Below are 25,235 nucleotides of genomic sequence, written 5' to 3'. Positions count from 1 at the left end.
GAAAGTGTGACTTACAGAAGATATACTTAGCGTACGAACGTGTCGGGAATCGTGCCATAAGGTTAAGAGAGAGGTTAAGGAATAGGATAAGAACTACTTAGCGATAAGAACGTTTTGGGGAACCGGGCCCTGAATCTTAACTATATAATAGAATAAATGCATCTCTTCTCAAACAGTGCACAAACAATTACATCCCTAAATACCGTAGATATTATCAGGCCTAAAGGAACAGCTGTTCATGTTAAAATGCAGATGGAGATTTGTCTTTTGTAGACTTTGAGTGTGTCTGAATACAAAGAGCCACTAGAGGCTATTTCTTTTTATTCTGTGCAGTTTGGATATTATTAGTCTGACTGTAGAGTGAGCTACAGTAGAGATAGCCACGCTCCCAGTGGCCATGTCTTCTCCAAATGTAGATTCACTGAAGGCCTGATTTAATCATGTCACATTTAGACTGCTATATCAGAACTAATTTTACATGGTGATACTGAATCATTTTTCATTCTAAATGTGTTGTTTTAAGAAACCAAGCAATGAGTATTTGCAAAGTTTAACAGACTATTTAGTGCTCACTGTAGCGGTAAGACTTTACTTATAAATGATATTTAAGCATTAAATGTGAGTGGTGTTTGTGCAAACCTCACTTATACAATGCTAGATTCTTATAGGCTCTTGCCAGGGTGCTACTTTTTAGCTATTATCATATTTAGTCAACCTTGTTCTGTTTTTATTTAGTCTAGTTTTAGTCGATGAAAACTTCACATCTTCATCATGCTGTATAATGGTGAAACTGATACAAAATAATTTTTGCTCAAAATTATAATTGCAATGATTGTTGTCATTTGAAAAATTTACTTTTACATTTCAGGTATTGCATTTTCACCAGTAAGCACAAACCAACAGAATGTGAACTTGTACACATGTAGTGTACGGATTTACTATAGGCTAATTAATATATACATTAATATCAAAGGGTTATACTGTACACTCTCTCTGTTAACATTATGAAAACTGGTAAAAAGAAACAAAAAATATTTTATTCCTAATAGTAATTCTTAATTGCAATAATGTTTCTCTATTAAAAAAAAAAAATAAGTAGTTGAGTAAGTGTTTTTTTTTATTTGGTGATTTCAGATCATCATCAGCAGTTCTGCAATTAAGTGTAAGCATGTGTGCATGGTTGCCAGATTGCAAAAATTAAGAGAAACACCGGGCAGAAAATTTATCTTGATAACCTTTACACATGAAAGCTCATGTAGTAGGCATATATTGTTTTTCTCCTTTTTTATTTTTAAATGAAAATAGAGTTTTTTGTATAGTTTTTAAAATACATTTTAGTCTTGTCTTTTATCGTCAACGATATTGCATGTTGCTGTACTTACAGTTATCGTTTATTGACCTTAACAACTGTCATGCGATGTCAACAAACATTTTTTGTCATAGTTTTCGTTAACGAAATGAACTCTACTGTGGCTTTGGTCAAGCAGTGCCTTTTTCTGCTACAGTGATGGATATATTTAGTTTTATGAGCAGATTCCCTCACGTGTAAAGGCTTTGTTACTATATGATCCGGACTCCATGCTTTGGAATGGTGTTAATCTAACACAACTGACATGTGATCCGACAGCATGATAACAGCATCATATAATAGACTCATAAAACCTCACTGACCTTTGCACATGTCATGTTATCGCCGCACAGAGACGAGTCGGATCATCCAGATCAAGTGAACGTTTCTGAGAAACTCAAGCAGCTGGCTGTTCCTCAGACCAACCACATCAACAGCTACGTGATTCCAGAGCCCGAGGTCATCCAAAGTGACGGGCTGCTGGAGGAGAAGCAGGAAGGATCTGTTGGAGAAGTGGAGATTCAGGTTGCTCCAAGAGAGATGGAGCCGGCGAGGGGTAAATCTCCAGCGAGCAGGATAGTGGAGGTGGAGGTTTTAGCTCCAGGGTCGACACCAGCATCCCAAGTTCCCACTCGAGCTCCTTCCAGGGCCGTCTCGACCCCGCCAGTGCTGAGGAACGGTACACCCGTAGAGCAGAACGGAAAGCCTGGGTATCAAAGTGGGCCTACACCATCTTCTCAAACTCCTGTTCAGGTACAGAGGAGGAGTGCACTGGAGAAGGTGGAGAACTGGGTCAAAGTACAGAAGGAAGAACGCCAGGGGTGAGTTTATACATCTGTCACGAATTTTTAAACAGGCGAAGTTCACAATATGATACTTTTCTTATTGTTTGCGCCATGTAACGATATAGCAGAAGTAGTAAGAGTAGTATGGTGGTATGCTTCTCTGAATTCAGTCACAGACACACTGTACAGAGAGTAGTTAGAGGAGTCAGATGTTACTGTGAAGAGTCATGGGATATATCGCCTCCAAGTGGTGGAAATCTTAATCATCAGCATCATGACAGAAAACAGCACCCTAATTTTCAGTTTGTCAAGTAGACATGAAATGCCATTCACATTTCATTTTACTTTTGTAATGTGAAATGCATATCAATGAATTTTAACAAGTCTTGCTCTTTTTTTTATTGTGTTTGAGTTGTGAAAATTGGAAAAGTTGGAAAAACTATTTGATGAAACAAGACATTTTATGTTCTTTAGAATAAAATAAACCAATCCCTCAGTAAGACTAGGGTTGCTTATTAAAAGTAAATACACCATAATAAATATTTTTCATATGGAGGGCCAGTGTACTCTTGATGAAATAATCAAATAAATAATGAATTGAATAAAACAACAATTAAATGTATCAGTTAGGTCTGAAATAATTATATAAATATTAAATAATGCATTGTGAATTAAATATTAATTCGAATAATTAATAAATCAATAATTAAATGTATCCATTTATTTAGCAAAAAGCATGAAAACACAACCTTTATTGTTTAAATATTTCACAATATCCTCTTTTACACACTACTGCTGTTTAAAGATCTCTTTTTCACAATAAAAAGAGCTTTTTCAAAAAGTAGTTTTTCTTAATAATTTGCTGAATATTATTCATAATGTTATTAATATATATGTTATCAATATATTATAAGTAATATAATATATAAAAATCTTACTGATTCTAAACTTTTGAATGGTAATGTACATAGTATATATATATATAATAAACATTGCATAAATTAAATTTATGTTTTAATTTTTAGTAATTTCATTTCATTAAAATTATGGAATTGAGTTTAATGACCCTGAATATCAATTTATTTGGTCCAAATAATGCATAAAAATAATAAATAATTTGGTTATCACAGGTTTGTATCTACGGATGGCACAATTCCACGTCGAACCCCTTCTATTCATCCGAAGTATGGCACAATAGACAAATACCAGTCTTTACCAAAGACCCACCAACTGCAAAGCCCACCCACTGCTCACCGTCAGTTGACCAGTGAATACAAGTATTCCCATGACCGGCTTAATCACTTCCAGATGACCCACGGCCACAGCCAGCGACCTGCGACGCACGACAACACTGTGTGGCAGCTCTACGAATGGCAACAGAGACAGCAGTATCGCCACGGCAGCCCCACCGCCCCCGTGTACACTCCCGCTCCAGACTACTCCACCGCCGTATCCTCCACCAGAGTCAACTCAGACGTTGCTCGCTCCATTTCCGTACCTCCGACCCTGGCAGACATCCCTCCACCCGGTCCTCCTGGGCCCAGACTGCTGTCTCCACGTAGACCCCACACACCTGCAGAACGGGTTACAGTCAAACCTCTGGAGGACAGGCCCACCGCAGAGGTGCCTCCATCAAACTCTCCTCACCGTCGACGCTCCTATAAGGTCAGTAGGTGACAACAACAACCACCCTGTTCATCCATAACAGCACGATCCACAGTGGTAGTATTTACAAGAAAGTCTGTGTGATTATGGATTATGGACTTTAAGGTTACACAAAGTACACTGTACTACTATGGGGTTAGTATGATTTTTAGAAAAAAAAAAAAAAGAAGTGTCTTATGCTCACAAAGACTGCATTTGATTTTCAGACATACAGTAAAAGCAGTAATATTGCTAAAAGTATTACAAATTAAATATATATATATATATTAAACATTTTCAAGGCACAAAAATGTCTGGCAGTAAGGTTTAAAACTCTCCTTTAAAAGAAAAGTGGTGGAGTCTGATGAAGTATGCATTATTGATTATTATTGCTTGATTGAATAACACCAGCCCTCCATGTGTTCAAACTGTTCTACAACAGAGTTATAATTCAGAATGACTTTACAGTGGTGTCTGTAATGGAGCGAGTGCCAGACTCAGAAAGTGCTTGAGAGGGATGGTTTTTATATACTTAATTTTCTTCACTTAAAGTTCCTGTGCGTGTCCTTTAAAAACCTTTTAACCATCTCAAGTTTTTACCCAGCAAGCAGACATGTCTAATCCAAACGATGACTTAAAACTTGACTGAATCCATGATGATTATTAAATCCAAATGTGTTGCATTTCAAAAGTTTTACATTATTAAAAGTATAGTTTTGAATGTACTGTCATTTTTACTTTTATGTGCACTAATGTTTACAAGTCATTTGGCAGGGGTGGATTAAGTTGATCAAATGTGACAGTAAAGACCTTTATAATTTTACAAAAGATATCTTTAAAAAAATTATTTTGAGCTGCCGATAATGGATAATGTATCACAGTTTCCACAGAAGTACCTTTTCAACAATGATAATAATACAAATGTTTTTTGAGCACCAGATCAGCATAAGGGAACGATTTCTGAAAGATAACGGCTGCAGAAAATTCAGCTTTGCCATCATAGGACAAAATATTACATTTGAAAATATATCAAAATAAAAAGTTATTTTAAATTGGAATAATATATTACTGTTTTTACTGTATTCTACTGAATAAATAAATGCAGACAACCCCAAACTTGCACATGTTTTTGATTAAATATATTGAAATGTGTTGATCTCTTTTCAGTCGGCCACAATAGAAAGACGCTCAATGCCTCCATCCGGCTACATCACACATACAGTCAGTTCGCCCAGCCTGCATGGAAAAACAGTAAGACATTTTTTTCCACACACCTTTGGAAAAATATTAAGCGATTAAAAATACTTTTACATAAAATTTTACAGTTTAGTTCATCTGTTTTGTGCTGCTATTAATGAGTCTGTAAGATATCAGCAATCAAAGTGGCATAAAATGAATGACACTCAAAAAACCTTTGCTGGTGGAGCCAGTCCTCTTCTTTTCATGGCTCTAATGGGCATTTGTGTAAATAATCTGATCACACAACTCTCTCTGTCCTGATGGTACCCTCACAACCTGTGGTCCAGCCGGAGGAGCTCACACTTCTCCTCATCCAGTTACGGAGACACCAGGCCATGATGGCAGGTGTGCGCAGCAGTGCGCTGCTCCACCTCCGGCAGTTGTCTCGGGTGAAGGTCAGGGCTCGGCCTGCCTCTGCTGCTGTTATTTACCCCCCTGGCTCTCTGTAGCTCCCTTGGCTTTGTTACATGATGCTTCTTTGTAGCGCAGCATGGCATGTCATGCTTAGGGGCTGTATCTGGCTGTCCCACCATCGGCATGAATTGTATATGCAACCGGTCTGAGGCGTTATGCATACATGAGTATGCTTTGCTGTTGCTCCAAAGTTTGAAAACCCAAAGATCAAAAATGTTTGCTTGCATGAAGTAGGTGTACGCTGGAGTCTGTGGTCCCCGTGAAACCTTATTTAAAGTTCTGGTTGCAGGATATGCGTAGATTATTTCAACAGTAATGTCATAATAATCATGTTATGTTATTGGTTTGTGTGCAAAAGTATGTCGATCTAAGTGTAATTACTTTGGTTTGTACTGAATGCTTTGGCATTGAGGACTGAGGTAAAGTTAAACGATTATTTGGTAACACATTACAATGAGGTGTCATGAACTAACAATGAGCAATACATTTTTACCCTGGGAGGTGTTAGTTCATAATGTTCATGTTAGTTCACAGTGCATTAACTAATGTTAACAGATACAACATTTGATCAATAGTAAATGTTGAGGTTAACATTGATAAAGATTGATAAACACTATAGAATGTTTAAACTCACTTTCATGTCGTTCCAATCCCATAAGACCTTTGTTTATCTTCGGGAAACAAATTAAGATATTCTTGATGAAATCCGAGAGCTTTCTGACGCTGCATAAACGGCAATCCAACTGAAATGTTGAAGGCCCAGATCAGATCAGATTTCATCAAAATATTTTAATTTGTGTTCTGGAGATAAACAAAGGTGTTACGGATTTGGAACGACATTCTGGTGAGCAATAATGACAGAATTTTCATTTTGATTTGGGTGAACTATCCATTTAATTGCCATTAATGTGGTTAACTAATGTCAACAAATGAAACCTTGTTGTAAAATATTACCAAATATTATTTTGTTTCCAGCCTAATGTCAATGTAACACACTCAGAAAAATTCTTAATCTATAGTTTTGTTATGTTTTCCTGCAAAAAATAAAAAATAAACATCCCTAAAACAAACATAAATTTACTTGAGAAGTGAAATCACATAATATATTGATTAATACTTTTTTTTTGTTTTATGCTTAGGTTAAGGATTAAAATATATTTTTAGGCTTATGCTTAAAACAAACACTATTTGCAGCCAAAGGGAGAAAACCTGGTTTAAAAAAGTATGTTCTATGAAATATACTGTGTAATTTCTTACTATCTTACAAAACATTGCTTCTCAAGTAAATGTCCGCTACTGTTCAAAAGTATGGGGTGAGAGCAACTAATGAAGAAATTAATTATACTGATTAAAAGTAAGAGTAAAGAATTTTTTTAAAGAAAGATTTAAAGTGTTACAAAAGAAATACTTTTGTTTTGAGCTTTCCATAAAAAATAAAAAAATTAAAAAAAAGAACTAATGAAAGCTGCAGTCCGTAACTTTTGTGTGTGTTCAATTTGTGTATAATAAGAGAGTACACTATGCATCCATTTTCCAAACTGTGTTTTTGGCTTGTCCTGAATCACTACGGTACACTATAATAAGTGTTTATATTCTGACTATTTAAGACTGGTTCGGGTAGGTATCGCTGCGGAGGAGCCCAGTACCTGCATGATTTGCCATAGACATACACAAAGAGAGGTAGCTCCGGCTACAATGTTCTTGTACGCAGTTCTACGCAGTTCTGCTTATCAACAGCTAGAGTGTCAAAAGTTACGGACTTCAGCTTTAACTAATTTATTAATCACAGAATCAGCATATTAAAATGATTTCTGAAGGATCATGTGACACTGAAGATTGGAGAAGTGACTGCTGAAAATTCTGCTTTGCCATCACAGGAATAAATGACATTTTTCTAATATATTAAAATGTAAAACAAGTTTTAATTGGGAAAAAATATATATTTCACATTATTACAGTTTTTGCTGTATTTTGATCCAATAAATGCAGCCACTGGGCATAATAGACTTCTTTTAAAAGCATTTTAAAAATCTTGCCAACCCCCCTCAATCTTTTGAGCGGTAGTGTGTATAGCGGTCACTTGCATGTAAATGCGAAACAGTGTTCAACAAAGGAGTCTGTGGGGTCAAGCCAGTAGTGTTATATGTGTAGTTTGTCCCAAAGCTGGCACACAAGGTGCATAGCCAGCTATTGCTTCAGTGCTAGTGCAGTGTTACACTAAAGTGCGTGGTGGATGGATAAAACAACTCATAAGTGTTAATTAAAGAGTAGAAGAGTGTCAATTGAAATGTTTCCTGCTACTTACAGGCTGATGACACATACATGGACTTGAAGAAGGACCTGGAATATTTAGATCTGAAGGTGGGACCTCTCCATATCTCTCTTATTCATGTCTTACCTTTTTCTTAAACCTTCTGTATTAACACACTAACACAGCACAGAAAGCTCACTTGGGGTGAGGAATCATTTCAGAAAGTGATTATATTTAGTATGATTACTTTGTGGCATAATCAGGAATTATAGAATGGGAGTGGTAAGAATAATGATCCAGCGTATATAAGGCTGCTCCTTCTTTGACTGTAACTGTCTATCTCCGTTTGCCACAGATGAAAAGTTTAGAGCCATTGATCCTCATGGTTCACAGTGTGTTACAAACTTGCACTGCGGGGGGTTTGAGACCACTCTGGAACGTAAGCACTGTCGGCATCCAGAGTGTGCACATTCCCATTGCTTTACACGGTGCACATAGCTTTGTGTTGGCACAAGCCTGGCACCTGCACGCCTATCCTCCCTGCCTTCTGTGAGTGATATGTTGTGCTGTGGGTATGTGTGATTGGGTCAATGAGACGGCAGGTCTGGATGGGACGGGCAAGCTCAGTGCATGTGCAGGGAATGATCCACATTTAGCCAGCTGATTCTCCAATGCATTCTGTTTCTTTCTTTATCAAACTATTTATCTCATTAAGATGATATCTAGTAATTATGTGTAGATTTCTAGATCATCTGTATGTTGTAGCAGTAGAGTGTTCATCTGAAACTTGCCGTAAGGCCTCCAGTATCAGTGTTGGGGAAAATACTTCTTAAATTCTTAATTCCTCTTGAAACGGTTATTCAGAAAACTTACTAGCTTCACAACAAGCTGCGAACAAAAAGTAGCTAGCTACATTGATGGGGGCATTTTTCAATTATATAATTATCAGAAATGATGATATAGTTTAAAAGAGCAAGAGTAATTTTGCACAAAATCAATGTCATATAATAGTATAATAAGTTACATAAATTAGGGTAACAGCATCCAACTTAATTTAAAACAATAAAATTAAACAGCACTGTAATTTCTGTAAGCTATCATTCAAAATTTTGGAGTCTGTAAGATTTCAAAAGTGCATTAAATTGATATTAAGATATTAAGTAGCAGAACTGTTTGCAGCATTTTTAATAATAAGAAATCAGCACATTAGAATGATTTCTGAAGGATCATGTTTCTGCTGAAAATCTAGGCTTTAAATAAAAAATTATGTTTCAAATTGTAAATGTACATTTTTTAATTAAATTATAAATTGTAATATTTCACAGTATCACTGCTTTACTAGGCAATATTTTAATCAAATAAATTCAGACTTGGTGTGCATAAACATTTTCAAAAACATAAAAAAATAAAGCATTTTTCAGTTGTACTGTCTCCAAACTTTTGTAAAGCATTTTTTTTTTTATTGTTAAAAGAAAAATCTGTTTTTGATCAATGTCATTTAAATGAATCACCCAGATGATGTAAAGATTTGATATAAATAAACATTTAAGTTTGACTCTTCTCACTTGGTTGCAAGGCTATGTGTCAAATTATGTGAAAATAAAAAAGTACACTGTTTTAAGTTGTAGCTTTGCTATTTTAAGTTAGTTCCTTCCCCACACTGTCCAGTTCATCGTTGTCCAGAGCTTGGGTTTCTTTTATGAGTTTACCATGCAGTGTTTTTGGTGGAGGCTTTATTTTAGACATTTCATTTATGTCCCACAGCTGTATTCTTTTGGCATGAAGATCGTGAGACACCATCCTGCCATTTTGCTTCAAGAAAGCTTCAGCTCCTACATGTGTGCATTAGAAATGAAGAATAATGTCTCAAAGCTTCTCACTGTGACTTATAGTACAGTGGCCATTATAATGTGTTTGTCTTGCTTTGCTTGTGTTGAATAGTTGTGTTTCTGTCTCTGGAGCACTAAGACAAGGAAGCTTTTTCTGTTAACTGTCTAATAGGTGAGTGGGACAGAGACTCTGAAAGGACGGCCGGCAAAGCCAGTGAAGGTGGCAGAAAGTGATGTAGATGTGAGTATAGAGGACAAATCAGTGTCTTACTCTTTAATTATGTATTGCTATACACAAAACAACATTATTTCATATTATTTAGCTCAGTTTCCTGCTCCATAATGCTCTGTTTGCTACTGCAGGTGACACTGAGTCGATTGTGTGAGCAAGACAAAATACTGCAAGAGCTTGAGTTCAGACTCAGTGGACTTAAGGATGATAAGGTGAGGCAAATTTGACTTTTACTTTAATCTTGTTGTTATGGGTTTGTCAGTGTTGTTATCTTCATTCTTTCTTTCTAGGACAAGCTTGAGTCTGTTCTGGATGTGTCCCACCAGCAGATGGAGCAGTACAAGGATCAGCCGGCTCATGCTGAGAAGATCGCCTACCAGCAGCGACTTCTTCAAGAGGACCTGGTGCATATTCGAGCTGACATGTCTAGAGTTTCAACGGTGAGAATATTATGTGGTGTAGTCCTACAGTGCTTCCCATCTCCATTCATCCATATAATATAATATAATATAATATAATATAATATAATATACATCCATTCTCCAAATCGCTTGTCATGGGGGTCACGGGTAATATAATATTTAATGTAATGTGTAATAAGTAAATAATAAGTAAACTTATTTGTTGGTGTAAAATAAGCTTTAATTGTTCATATATTTGTGTTGTTCAGGAGATGGAGAGATCGTGGGAGGACTACAGCAGGCTGGAGCAGTCAGTGGAACAGCTGAGGGACGTCCTGCAGACTCAGATGAATCTCTGCACATCACCTCAGGTCTTTTTTTCTCTCCATTTCTTAATTCTTTTTTATAGTCCTGTCTTTTTTTGCTATCATGATTTTCTCTCACCTATTTGATTAGCTGACTTATTCATTTTTTACATAAAAATATGCAGTCACCTTTACTTAGAATAAGTTATTTTAGTAACATTGAAATTAAAGATTCTGGCATGAAACTCTAGATGGCGCAGTCCAATAGATCTAACTCAGTATGACATAAGGACATCATTATCATATGTCACAGCTGATTGGTTCTCTCCTGTATCGGTAAACAATGAGCACATTTCTATTTGAATATTCACTTAGTAGGTTATTTGGCCATATATTACTTTGTCTTTGAAAGGCTTTTGTCTTTCAAACACATTAAAAGGCACAAATTCATGTGTTTAAACCAAGAATGATAACAATATCAGCATCCACACCAACACACGCTAACATTGTTTATCAAAAGCGTGCACAACAGTTAGATCACATTCTGCTTTAAATACTCAAGCTACGTAAAGTCAGTGGATTCTAATGGGTTGTCAATGTTTTTAGTTTTTTTTAAAGTGCCACTAGTGTCATAATTGTGGTTTGGACTCCATTATTCTTTTAAACTTAAATCAATTTTTAAAACTATATATTTATCATTATAGTTATTATCCTTGGTGTGAACAGGCCTTTACTTTATTTCAAGTAATTACATTTTTTTATGTGGTTTTAGTGATAATAATCCTGGATATAAGAATAAAAATAGCATATGAATAGGTGTGTGTTTTTTTTTTCTAAGGAGAAAAATCAGTTGAGGAGGGAACTCTGGAGGATAGAGGATGTGATGACTGGACTGAGCTCATCCAAAGAAACCTTCAAAATCACCATAGACTCAGTGAAGAACCCAGGTAAGAATGGACTGGTTAGATGGGGTTAATGGACCTACTACAGAGCTTGTTCTTGTTAATATAACAGTATGTAACTCTTGCATTTGTGCTTCTGAATGTTTGTGTCCAGAGAGAAAACTTGTGCCTTCAATGATTGAGTCGACAGTGCCTTCTCAGTACATGACCCCATCCGCAGTCGAGGTACGGTCACCCCAACGCAGTCTTACCTCCAGTCCCTTATCACTGCCCATGTACAATGAAGATCTTCATCATCCTTACTCTGTGTCAAAATGGGTATGTATTGATTGACTGGTGCTGTTCTTGAAATTATTGTACTGTAAGGTACTTTAAACAAAAGACCGTTGCTGAAGACAAATAATTAACAATACTTAATGGTTTACTTAATTGCATCATATTGGTTTTTAGGAAGAGGATGATGCTCCACCCAGACCACCATTGCCCCTCCTCTATGATGAGGACACACCCCCTGTTGTCCCTCCCCTACCTAAAGAGACATCGGTCATCAGACACACCTCTGTCCGTGGCCTCAAACGACAGTCTGATGAGAGGAAACGAGACAGAGAAAGCAGCTATGTGAATGGAGATTGCAGGGTAATTTTAACTCCTTCAAGAAGGTCATTGTTATTGTAAAGTTAACAATGAACTTCACTGTTAACATCAGTGTTGTCATTGTTAACTGAAACTAAAACTATTCAATGTTGTTTTCAGTCATTTAAATAATGCTCAAATAAAAAAAGAAATCTATATATACAGTGAACAAAATTATAAACGCAACACTGAGCTTAACTCAAAGATCTAAGACCTTTTCTATATACACAAAAGGCCTATTTCTCTAAAATATTGTTCACAAATCTGTCTAAATCTGTGTGAGTGAGCACTTCTCCTTTGCCGAGACAATCCATCCCCCTCACAGGTGTGGCATGTCACGATGCTGATTAGACAGCATAATTTTTGCACAGGTGTGCCTTAGGCTGGCCGCAATAAAAGGCCACTCTAAAATGTGCAGTTTTACTGTATTGGGGGGTCCGAGGGGGTCTGAAAACAAGTCAGTATCTGTGTGACCACCATTTGCGTCAAGCAGTGCAACACATCTCCATCTCATAGTTGATCAGGTTGTTGACTGTGACGTGTGGAATGTTGGTCCCTTCCTCTTCAATGGCTGTACGAAGTTGCTGGTTATTGGCAGGAACTGGAACACACTGTCACATACACCGATCCAGAGCATCCCAAACATGCTCAGTGGGCGCCATGTCCAGTGAGTATGGAGGATAGAGGATGTGGCCATGCAAGAACTGGGATGTTTTCAGCTTCCAGGAATTGTGTACAGATCCTTACAACATGGGGCCATGCATTATCATGCTGCAACATGAGATGATGGTTGTGGATGAATGGCACAACAATGGACCTCAGGATCTCATCATGGTATCTCTGTGCATTCAAAATGCCAGCAATAATATGCACCTGTGTTTGTTGTCCATAACATACACCTGCCCATACCATAACCCCACTGCCACTATTAACCACTCGATCCACAACATTGACATCAGCAAACTGCTCACCCACATGACGCCATACACGCTGTCTGCCATCTGCCCTGTACAGTGAAAACCGGGACTCATCCGTGAAGAGAACACTTCTCTAAAGTGCCCGATGCCATTGAATGTGAGCATTTGCCCACTCAAGTCGGTTACGATGACAAATTGCAGTCAGGTCGAGACCCCGATGAGGATGACGAGCATGCAGATGAGCTTCCCTGAGACGGTTTCTGACAGTTTGTGCAGAAATTATTTGGTTATGCTAACCGATTGTTGCAGCAGATGTCTGGCTGGCTGGTCTCAGATGATCTTGGAGGTGAAGATGCTGGATGTGGAGGTCCTAGGCTGGTGTGGTTACATGTGGTCTGCGGTCCAGTTGGATGTAATGCCAAATTCTCTGAAACGCCTTGGAGACGGCTTATGGTAGAGAAATGAACATTCAATTCACGGACAACAGCTCTGGTGGACATTCCTGCAGTCAGCATGTCAATTGCATGCTCCCTAAAAACTTGCAACATATGTGGCATTGTGCTGTGTGATAAAACTGCACATTTTCGAGTGGCCTTTTATTGTGGCCAGCCTAAGACACACCTGTGCAATAATCATGCTGTCTAATCAGCATCTTGATATGCCACACCTGTGAGGTGGATGGATTGTCTCGGCAAAGGAGAAGTGCTCACTAACACAGATTTAGACAGATTTGTAAACAATATTTGAGAGAAATAGGCCTTTTGTGTACATAGAAAAAGTTCAAGGGGCAAAAACAAAAGTTTTGCATTTATATATATATATATATATATTTACTGTCTATTAAATATTTTTTATTATATTATATTATATTATATTATATTATATTATATTATATTATATTATATTATATTATATTATACATATGTATTTCTATCATTTATATAAAAACTAAAAGTAATAATTACAAAATCACAACAGAATTATTAAAACATGAAATATAATTAAAACTGAAACTATAGAAATAATTCAAAATATGAATTAATAGTGTAATAATATATAAATAATACTAAAGTTTACTGAACTTCACATATATGAAATAAAATGCAGTTATTGAATAATTTAATTGTAAAAAAAAAAATAATTATTATTTTAATGACCTAATGTTTTAACACCATCCGTGTAACCATGACATTGTAGTCTTTGCATTGTGATTGATTATTCTGCAGTTAGGATGAAATGAAATGTTTGGGCTTTAGGTGGAACTGCGGTCGTATCTGAGTGAACCAGAGCTTCCTGGAGCAGGAACAGATCAAGTGGACCCAGGCTACCTGACTCTTCAACGAAGAGGTGAAATATTATTACAGGTTATCTTTAAGACACATGATGCTTTTAGTGGTAAAATGCAATTTAACAAGTTTTAATACCAGTATACCTAAAAACAAAACCAAAAAATTTTGTGATCACTTAGGTCTATCAGGCTCTTCATCCAGAATAAACCAGTACGGTGTGACTTCCTATTCACTAAGGAGAGCAGATTCAGCGTTTTCGACAACAGTGAGCACCTGATTACTGTAGAAATTATACTTCATTTAACTATTTAAATATATATATATATATATATATATATTTATACCGTATTTTCCAGACTATAAGTCACACTTTTTTTCATAGTTTGGCTGATCCTGCGACTTATAGTCATGTGCGACTTATTTATCAAAATTAATTTGACATGAACCAAGAGAAATGAACTAAGAGAAATGAACCAAGAGAAAACTTTACCGTCTACAGCCGCCAGAGGGCGCTCTATGCTGCTCAGTGGTAGGCTACAGGAGCACTGAGCAGCATAGAGCGCTCTCTGGTGGCTGTAGACGGTAATGTTTTCTCTTGGTTCTTGGTTCTAAATAAATGTGACTGAGGCCGGTGACAGACTGGCTGCGTGGCGTTTCTGCTGCGTGTCAGTTGCGTGGCGGCTGCTTCGCGTTTTCTGTGTCTTTACACACCAGAAGCGTGCCTGACGCGGCGCTGGTGCGCTGCTGCTGCGGTAGGTGACATGGAGGGAGGGCGCTGAAAGACCAGGCTCTTGTCCTCATGACAATATAAACTTTTTTTACACACCTACACCTACGCCTACTGATAAAGGACACCGTCAACAGTATTGACGGCAAAATATACTATGTTTGACAGGTGCAATATTTGAAAATCGATAATTAATTATTTATTTTTTAAATTACATTTATATCTGAATTTATGTCAACCTATAGACTTTCAAACATCAAAATGTCATGAATTAATATATATTTGTGTACAAAATGACATATAAACATATTTTCCTATTATATTTTGCCTGGAAACGCTTCCAACACGCTTGCGTGTCGTGTGAAAAATAGGCATCGGTTCTATTTCTAGCATGCACGCGGTTTTCGCGCGTCTCACGCAGGCAGTCTGCAAGCTCTAACCTGTTAACATGGGAGCCGAATTCAAAACGGACACGCCACGCAGCTGAGACGCTTGCATCACGCATCCAGTGTGTTGCCGGCCTTATAGTCCAGTGCGATTTTTTTTTTTTTCGTTATGACGTATTTTTTAGACTGAAGCGACTTATACTCAGGTGCGATTTATAGTCCAAAAAATACGATATGTAAATATATATATATATATATAATCTATTTTATTTTACATTTGTAATTTTTTTATGTTATGTTATCATATTGTCCTATTCAAAATGATGTCATGATCAATTGAATAGAATATAAATAAATATTATACCATGTGTGTATGTGTATATATATATATATAATTTTTTTTTTTTTGCTTGTGGTCCTGTAAACAGTGTAACAGTTATCCTTGTGCATTGTGGAAATTTTTTTCAAATATTTTTTAAAAAGCTAAAATTCTTCAGCCATCACAGCCATCAGTAGCTACATGTAAAATGTTGAATCTTTTTCCTGTCCCATGTAGGAGAGACCAAAGAGTGCCTTGGAGCGGCTGTGTTTGGGAGAGTCTCAGCCTGATCACCCGCCGCAGAGAGGGAGGATGAGTGCGGAGGAGCAGCTGGAGAGAATGAAAAGGCACCAGAGAGCTCTAGTGCGCGAGCGCAAACGTAACTTGAGTCAGGGTGAGCGACAGCCCGTGGGCTCCCGCACCTCCACTCGACCCGCCAGCTCTGACCCAGGATCAGTACGTTACTCCCTTCCAAATAAACACAGGGACCCTCGCTATGGCCCTCCACCATAAGGCCACAAAGCTAACATGCTAACAAAGCACAGTTTTACATTGACAGGCCATGGGGGGGGGGGGGGGGGGGGGTATGTGCTGTGGGTGTATTTAAGGATTGGCCAGAATGTGGACAGACACATGGAGGGTTACAGTCCTGAACTGGCTTCCTGGCTTCTCCTGCACAGACTTGTGAATATATTCGAATGTGAAGAGAAATGGATAACACTATCTCTGACTGCCTTTCTGATCTCTCACAATGGATTTGAAACATTTTTTTATGCCTGTTTTCTCAAATGTTAATTCACTAAATTATTTATTAGAATCTATATATATATATATTTTCTGAAATAATTTGTAAAGCTATATTTTGTATGAACATATAATATGGTGGGAATTATTGACCCTGCTGCCTCGTATTAACAACAAATTAATTATTGTTGGTAATTAACTTGGTACGAAGGTGTTTCTGTGTGCAATCATTCTTAATCATCATTTCTTATAGAAGAATAAATCAATGAAGTGCCTCTTCATTCTAACCTGAACATCAGTGTCAGAAAATCCTGCTTCAGCTCAAACACTCTGAGATTGATTTCAAATGAAACTATGGAGTGCACCAACTTTGGTTCCGGAAGTAGTTTACTATTCATTATGTATACAGTAAATCTCAAATTCACAAAATTGACCCTCACGGCTGGTTTTGTGGTCAAGGGTCACATATATACACACATATATATATACATACATATAAGTGTGTATATATGTGACCCTTGACCACGAAACCAGCCGTGAGGGTCAATTTTGTTAATTTACTGTATATACATTAACAGGCCATAAGCAACAATGGTTTATATATACATTTATATGTATATGTATATATATGTATATATTCTTTTTACAAAATTGGCTTCATGCGATTCTCTGAATTACGGAGATTATTTTGCAGAATCATTGAAACTTTGTTTTTCACATGCAGGAATTCTGCTGTTAAAGAGGATTATTTAAAAATGTGTTGAAATAACTTGAAGTAAATGGCTTCAACAAATCATATTCCATTGCTTAACAACCTCTTAGCTCACAGTAGGTCTGTCTTTATAAGTTATTGTTAAAAATCTATTCCTTTATGGAGAAAATGAATGGGATTGTTACTTTGGAACCCAGCTGTTGCACTCTATTGTCCATTTAATGTGGCCATGAGAGCTTGCACTCATTTAGTCAATCGTTTTGTTAGCTAATTGCTAATGGTAGGAAATAACCATTTGAGCCGGACCATCGTGTCTTGATTAGCAAGCATTATTTTTGAGTCGGTGGGTTCAAAAGGACTGCTTAACCACCTTTCAATTTACTGCAATCAGAGTAATCAGCAGGAGCTGCCTGATATTTGGGTTTTCTTTGCTTAAAATCACCTTTGTCTTTTTTCTTTTCTAATTATGCTGCACTCAAAGGTATTTCTGTTGCTCACTGACTTCTCACTTAATGACTGGTTACATCAATGTTGAGGATTGCATTTGGGAAATACATTTCCAATCAAGCACTTAAATCAATTGGAAACCCATGCAATACTAAGTTCACATCTTTTTCTGAGCACATTGCCTAGTTGTTTTGTTTCATGTAGATTCTTTATTAGATAGTTATAACTACTATCAGCTGTAAACCTAAAAAAATAGGATGAGCAACAATGGTTTAAATATTACAGCAGGTAAAAACTACATTACTCACAGTTATCTTAGGAAAAATATCTATTTGTTCTAGACTACTAACACCAATTCCAGTTTGGCTCACTCAGTGAAAATTGAAAAAGTTCACTCCCTTCTCGAAAAATCATGGTGATGTTTTATTGTTGTTTCACTAACAGCTGCCAATCAGAGGGGAGTAACATTTTACTAACCCTAGTTTCAAACTGAAAAACTTGACATCATTAATTGATACGAACTTTCCACGTAACCGTTATTATGGCCAAAATACCCCATAAATTAAAATAGTTTGTTAGCTTTGAGACCATCTGTATGCTGGTGTGCTTTCAGGCCAAATGTACAATTTATAGACTTTCACTTCTGGAAAAACAGACCAAAAATATTAATGACTGGATTGAAAAACAAAACAGAGTGAGAATGTTCCTCAAACCTAATACTGTACCACCTGACTAGAGGAAAATCAATTCACACTAAATAAAAGGGAATATGTAAGGCAAGATTTTTTTCCTCGAACGCTCACCAAGGCTCTGTTTATTTAATCAAAATACAGTAAAAACTGTAATATTATGACATATTTATACAATTTAAAGTCACTGTTTTCTTTTATAATATAATTTAAAATGGCATTTGTTCTTGTGATGGGAAAATTCGGTAGCCATTAATCTTTTGTAACATTATAAATGTCTTTACTGTCACTTTTGATCAGCTGAATGTGAATAAAAGTATACATTTCTTTAAAAAAAATTAAAATAAATTGGAATAGTATATCAATGCAAGACAAAAAAACAAAAAACAATCCACTTGTCAAGGCATTTCTTGGGGTTTTTAACCACACCATCACTGTTGACCTGTTTGTCAGTAGGCAGTGATGTTGTATGTTGTTATATGAACTGTATACAATGACAAAAAGAACCATTATTAATTATCAACAAAACTGTGATAGCAAACTAGCTGTAAGACAAATATAATATTGTGTACATCAGTACTCCAACCTCTGAACTCGAGTCACCTCGTTTTTTGTTCATTTTCTAATGCTGAGGTTTGCACTAAAGGCACAAATAAATCGAATTCTCTAAATACTGTTATTTCATTGCAGTGTTACTGTACTGTACTGTACAGTCTGACAGCTGAGTAATACATGCCTGTGAGTGGGGGAATGAATGAATGGGTTTGCATGCTTCTTTAATTGTTCAAGCTGATTATAAGCTTTGCTTTTGCCGTTTTGCATGGTTAGATGTGTTCAACTACAAAATTCTATAGCATGTTGTAATTTGGTGATGGGTGTGATTTGTAATAGTGACACAATTGCCTAATTTCTCCTTTTTTTTTCTTTACAACCAATTTGTCAACAAAACCAGGCTTTAATTGAAAGTAGTTCACCCAAAAAATGAAAATTTGCTCAAAACTTACTCACCCTCAGGCCATCCAAGATGTAGATGAGTATGTTTCTGTTATATATATTGCATCACTTACTCATAAACTGAACCTGAATAGGTTCCGTCAGAATGAGAGTCCAAACAGCTAATAAAAACATCAGCATAATCAACAAGTAAGCCACACGATTTACACGACTTCATCAGTTAATGTCTTGATAGCGAACAGCTGCATGTTTACAATAAACAAATGCATCATTTGTTTATTGTAGAAAATAATTGATTATAGTCATGTGGATTACTAGTGAATTTTTTATCAGCTGGTTGGACTCTTATTCTCACGGCACCCATTCACTGCATAGGATCCATTGGTTAGCAAGTGATGTTCTGCTAAATTTCTTCAAATTAACTACGTCTTGGATGGCCTGAGAGTAAATTTGAGAGTAAATTAAAAAATAAAAAATCTATTTTTTGGGGGGGTGAACTATTTCTTTAAGTGCAGGAGAAACTACAAAACCATAAAAACAGCTGACTTAGTTAACTAAAGATTAGTCATCTTTGTGATATGACAAAGATATTTTGTGTCTGACCTATGAGGCTTAGAATCCAGTATCAAGGCTCATTTCCACAGGAATTGGAGTGTGTGTTGCATAAATGCTGTATATTGTTGTCTTCGCCCTAGTAGGGATGGAAAAAAGTCATTGATTTGCAGCGACCAAAAAAGGCCTTGTATGATGAATCACAGCGGCCGGGATCAGATGAATGGCTGACTGTTGAGGCCCGGCCAATGAATGCACAGGAGCTGGAGCCGGAGCTGGAGCCGGAGCCGGAGCCTGTGAACTTTGAGTTTGATCTTACTCGGGAGGTATAGTCAAATTTTTTGTGATATTTGCTTACAAACCAAAATCACCTGATTCAATCCCCAGTTAGGTTATAACCCTGAAGTATGAAATAATATTCAAAAAATGTCATATTTATTATGACTTTCACGGCACATATCATCTTATATAAGAGAATATGGCGCTCAAATTCGAGGAGGGGAAAAAATTACTCAAGAGGCCCAAACTAATATTTAATAAAAGGTATTAATTTGGTGCAGTTGCTACAAAATTCTGATGGCTTATAATGTAAATCAATAACAGCATAGCAGACTAAATATGTATACATGTTAATATCATTCATGTAATGAATGGATAATTAAATAAAGCCAAGTTGTTTCAGTCCAGTTAAGTGTTCAAACTTGAAATTTTATAAATATAAAAAATTCTTATAAAAAAAGTTTATAAAAAGTAGTTCTCCACAAAAACGTGTAACATGACCTGAATCAGTTGCTAAACTATCAATCAGATGACAGAAAATATGTACTAGATTATGTACAACAGATTTTTCAACAAAGTTTTGATTATGTTGATAACTTCTTATAAATGTAAATAATAAAATCACGAACGATACAGCTGGCTTTTTAGTGTTAAGGGTTGATTCTAACTATTAAGGTGCAGATGTATTATTTGAGAGAAACTCAGTGTATTGTGGGATTCCTCTGTTGTCAGCTGTGTATGCCACAGAAGGTGTCCATCCCAGAGCGCCTCATGGATGTGGAGTCAGATGAAGACCTGAGTCCAGAAGAGAAGGAGACTCGTTCTCGCACCGTAGCAAAGATAAAAAGCCTTCTGTCTAAGTCGAGGTATGGCGGGTGAATAAGACTTATGCAGATGTAAGTGGATGATGTACTAAGATGTTGTCTTCTGTTGTGGTATTTCAGTGGGAAGTCTATGGATGCTGAACTGGATGAAGAGCTGCAGCAGCAGGAGAGGATCATGGGCGTTCATCGAGCTCTCGCAAGAGAGGCCTCCATCAAGAGGAAGCAGGTCACCGGTGAGACATTAACCAGCATCCCTGAGAACATTATAATACTGTATTTTATCATACACAATGTCATCCTGATATTTATAAGTGAAGTTTAATATCTTGTTTTGCAGCCAGAGCCATGTCTGAGTGCTAAATCGTGCCGAGAAGCTTTCTTGGGAACCCAAAGATCAATTGTTTTCTGTGTGTTTTTTGTACCTAATACATATTTATAATTCAGATCCAATCATTCAGGTTCTCTGTAGTTCAAACTTTTATATATAAGATTGTTTTTTATTAATTTTACTGGTGAGCACTTTGAAAGTTAAACTTTCAGTTTTACAATTCTGACATAGTTGACATTTTTATCACCATGTACTCATGACGTAAGGTACTTATACTTTTGCAGTGTTGTGTATTATGTATAAAAATATTTAATTTTATTTAGATTGTGGAGTACACTGCATTTCATTTCAGCAAAACTGAGTCTTTATATATAATTGATCATTACAACTTCACAATTTTCATACATTGAACGACAATAGAGCTCAAGCTCTAAATAAAGTTTGTTTGTATAAATACATATGAAGTTTCCTTCTTATTAAATAATAATAAATGTTCTAGATATACCATAATTAAATTTGCGTATTGTCTTTTCATCTGTTTGTAGATATGTTTTCAATCATGTTTTCATGACTGCTTTTTCTTTATGAAATATATATATTTTTTTTTTTTGGGGGGGGGGGGGGGGGGGGTACATATATGGAAGTTTTAAAGCTTTTTATGATCACAATCACAGAATATTTTACTCTTTATTAATATTTTCCCACACCTTTTAATACACATAGTTGACATTTTGTTTGCAAATTTCTGTACCTCACTTTCTTGATAATTATATAAAAATTTTAATAACTCATGTGTATATATGAAATCATAAGGGCTGAGTAGACTGAGACCAGATCTTCATATGAACTATGCCTTTAATTCATAAAGAATAAACCATTCTCAACAAGACCAGGCAAGTCTGAATAACTTGACGACTGACATAATTACATAAAAAATTGAAACTGACAATTTTTCAATTTGAATGGAAATAAAAATGTGCTCTCTCTCTCTCTCTCTCTCACACTACCTCACTGCAGCATTTTAGGAGATCAAGAAATTACAACAAAAAACAATGCCATTTATGTGGATTTTACAAAAGCCATTTTCTTGTCCTCCTTTGAGTCTGTGTGCAGTTCCTGTTTCTCGGACTCTGTGTCGGATGAATGCGTTTTCTCATCCTTGTTTGGTTTTGATGGTTGTTCAGGGGTCTTTTCTGAACTGTCTGACTTCTCGGGCACAGCGGCGCTCGCACTCTCAGCAGGTGGATCGGGCTGTGAAGAGGAAGCACAGCGGTTCACAATAAATCAACAACAGACCTGATCACGGGTGTTCACACAGTATATCTCAGTCAAAGCTTACCAGGAGTAATTCACAGTGTATGTTACTCCCAATTTATCAACAATATGTCAACCCATAGCTTATAAGAAAGAGCTCTGACCTCACTAAAGCCCAGTCCACAGTGTCTCCTATTCCTTCCTGATAACTTCCCATCCAGACCCTGCTGATACTGGTGCTCGAGCTCTGTGGTAATCTTCTGATCCTCTGCCCCTGCAGACACACAATACATTACAGACAGTTAAAGGCCATCAGCATTTTCCCATATTCCAAATGATGTTGATCTAACATTGATAGACATTCAAATTATCCCACAATAATAAAATGTCTCCCTGATGGTTGTATATCAGAATAAAACTAGATTAAGGTAGTTGTTTTATATTTTACAATTGTAGAATGCATTGTAACCTGGTCCTATGCATTGTAACCTGGTCAGAGCACTCTTTGTACTCTTTGACCAGTGATCATTGAAGGGAAAAGGATATGTGGCGTACAGGATGTCATCTGATGGTCACAGTCTCCACACAAACAGGGATTTGGAAGTGTCTCATCCAACACAATAGGAGGTTGCGATCACTTTTTGAACTGTCAAGCATTGAAATCCAGCAACCCTTCACTTCCGCCCCAGACTCACCGCTACGGAAATGGGAAGTTGACTTGTGATCCCCAATAACAAGGCGTCCAGTGTGCTCTTTCTGCCAGTGCATGAAAACAATTGAAGCGAGAATGGGCGATAGTGGTTATGTTCAAATTACATAATTGTCTGAAACAAAGAAATGACTTAATAGAAAGCAATGTACCTTTTCTGCTCCCATCAGCCTCAAAAACTTGTGCTTCCTTTCGTCTGTCCCTAAATCTGCTGATTCCCATTGTGCAGCTCCAGACTGCATAACAGGTCAAAACACATTCAGTTGAGCCATCAGAGTGTTACAGAAAAGCATATACTCTTAAAAAAATTCTTATATATATATATATATATATATATATATATATATATATATATATATGTATATATACATGTACATGTGTGTGTGTGTGTGTGTGTATGTATGCATGTATGTATGTATTAGCACACCACTTAAAATTAAAATGACATTTATTTATGAATGCAAATAAGCTTAACGTTAACAGACATAACCTGGAACTGAATGATCTGGTAACGTTACAGTTGTTATTATGAAAAAATATTATTGCAGAAAGCGCAATACAGTAGCAAACAGGCAGTTATTACACTAATAAAGTGCATACTGTATGTTAAATCTTCGTCACAATAATAACATTCAAAAACAGTTACAACATGTTAGCTAACAATGTGCTAATGCTGCTGGTTCACCAAAATGTCAGGTCAGATGTAGTAAATTAAAAAAAATGCATGATGATGGAAACCACATACTTCATCTGGAGATGCGGGTCGTTTCGTGCCTTTACATGTTTCGTCTGAAGAACTCATGATTTTCAAAGATTCTGAACTACAGTGGTCAAACAAACATTGCGTGTGCCTCCCTGCTCCAACGCTTTCTCCTTCTTCTTATTTTGTGTTTTATGGCGGTTGGCAAACCAACTTAACGGTGCATTACCGCCACCGACTGGGCTGGAGTGTAAATCAGGAGATAAAAAAAATATATAATAATAATTACATTCTTCTGGCTAAGTCTGTGTCTCTAAGAAACTTAATAACAAATTGATAAATGTTACTGGATGCTTTCCCTAACAAACCTTGCATTGTAAAATTATTCTGATTGACACTTCTGAGAGACTGAAAAAGCTGGTTTCTTTCTTGGCTGTACTTTGTGCACTGAAATAAAATATGCTCTAGTTTCTAAATGACTACAATATTGGCATTTCCCTGTTGGATGTTTCCCTATTATCTTCAATGAAGAATTGAGCCCTGTGTGTCCTATTCTTAACCGTGTAATTACACTTTCTTCTCTTCTACTCCTACACTCTGTCCTTCCACTTCTGGTTGTATATTATATAAATGCCTCCCTTTATCTTGATCCACCCAATACTCCTGCCATTTTGATCTTGCATATGCTTTCATGAACGTTTTAGCTTCAGATTTGCTATATGGAATTTGTAATATTCTATTGTGTTTCAGTGTTTGATTTTGCAAATTTATCAACCTCCTCATTCCAACGCTTTCTTAGCAGCTAGCAGCTAGTTTGACTCTCGCGGTGCATTATGGTAGTTGTAGTTACAACGACACGAAATCGAGTTTCCTCTACTTTTAAAGACCCTGTAAAGGCAATTCTAAAAAAAATTCTAAACACATTATAAATGTTAGAAATGTATTGCTAAAACATATTACAAAGACTGTGAACTGTGAAGTGCTGAATTGTGGCGTTAGACAGTTTTTCACCATTGCTGTGTTACGGATTTTCTGGGCGGGGCTAAAACGGGGGCTCGATGACGCACTGAGGCCCCCTGGGCTATTGGACACGCCCCTACTTGATGACGCACTGGAGCCCCTGACGCTGGCCCCTCCCCTAACAATATAAATAGAGCAGATTCACATCAGTTTGCCGCTCAATCGCGAGTTACTGTCAGTATTACATACTACAGCTTTCTACATTCTCTGTTACAGCAGACATTCTCATCCTCTGTGGGCATTGTCCTGCATTCTCCACAGGTGCACCTACAGTTTAATTCACAGTGTGACTTAACAGTGTTATAACAGTTACAGAAAAGTTATCTGAACAATTAGAGCATATTTGGAGCATATTGTGTTTCTCAGCTTGTGTGTTATAGTAATATTCAGCAGTCCATTTCT

The 25,235-nt window shown here is 36.7% G+C and overlaps 2 protein-coding genes across 8 annotated transcripts in view; one reads left to right on the top strand and one right to left on the bottom strand.

The window, feature by feature from the left end:
* The window catches only part of plekha7a (pleckstrin homology domain containing, family A member 7a), a 118,474-nt gene extending 96,868 nt beyond the window's left edge, over nt 1-21,606 (top strand). For 3 of the 7 annotated variants that reach the window (XM_059506364.1, XM_059506363.1, XM_059506367.1), the window contains 20 exons: nt 1,702-2,169; nt 3,264-3,798; nt 4,945-5,028; nt 5,304-5,411; nt 7,738-7,791; nt 8,037-8,120; nt 9,683-9,751; nt 9,874-9,954; nt 10,033-10,182; nt 10,413-10,514; nt 11,287-11,395; nt 11,505-11,668; nt 11,801-11,986; nt 14,157-14,247; nt 14,369-14,454; nt 15,859-16,077; nt 19,866-20,045; nt 20,731-20,864; nt 20,943-21,055; nt 21,160-21,606. In XM_059506364.1, the coding sequence (XP_059362347.1) occupies nt 1,702-2,169; nt 3,264-3,798; nt 4,945-5,028; nt 5,304-5,411; nt 7,738-7,791; nt 8,037-8,120; nt 9,683-9,751; nt 9,874-9,954; nt 10,033-10,182; nt 10,413-10,514; nt 11,287-11,395; nt 11,505-11,668; nt 11,801-11,986; nt 14,157-14,247; nt 14,369-14,454; nt 15,859-16,077; nt 19,866-20,045; nt 20,731-20,864; nt 20,943-21,055; nt 21,160-21,182 (3,040 nt within the window). In that variant the 3' untranslated portion in view covers nt 21,183-21,606. The remainder of the gene's footprint in view (nt 1-1,701; nt 2,170-3,263; nt 3,799-4,944; nt 5,029-5,303; nt 5,412-7,737; nt 7,792-8,036; nt 8,121-9,682; nt 9,752-9,873; nt 9,955-10,032; nt 10,183-10,412; nt 10,515-11,286; nt 11,396-11,504; nt 11,669-11,800; nt 11,987-14,156; nt 14,248-14,368; nt 14,455-15,858; nt 16,078-19,865; nt 20,046-20,730; nt 20,865-20,942; nt 21,056-21,159) is intronic. The other 4 variants (XM_059506370.1, XM_059506368.1, XM_059506366.1 and 1 more) reach the window with 3 other exon arrangements.
* A 381-nt stretch (nt 21,607-21,987) lies between these two features.
* LOC132101926 (small acidic protein-like) lies at nt 21,988-24,011 on the bottom strand. Its single transcript, XM_059507145.1, has 5 exons — nt 23,859-24,011; nt 23,266-23,349; nt 23,100-23,160; nt 22,569-22,678; nt 21,988-22,401 (listed from the first exon to the last, which is right to left on the bottom strand). Exons 1-5 carry the CDS (start codon nt 23,913-23,915, stop codon nt 22,210-22,212), a joined length of 504 nt encoding a protein of 167 aa, XP_059363128.1. The 5' UTR covers nt 23,916-24,011; the 3' UTR covers nt 21,988-22,209.
* Between the last annotated feature and the right edge of the window lie 1,224 nt (nt 24,012-25,235).

This window comes from Carassius carassius, chromosome 23, assembly GCF_963082965.1.
Source record: "Carassius carassius chromosome 23, fCarCar2.1, whole genome shotgun sequence".
NCBI classification, from domain to species: Eukaryota; Metazoa; Chordata; class Actinopteri; order Cypriniformes; family Cyprinidae; genus Carassius; species Carassius carassius.
This window is presented reverse-complemented; position numbering and strand designations above follow the sequence as displayed.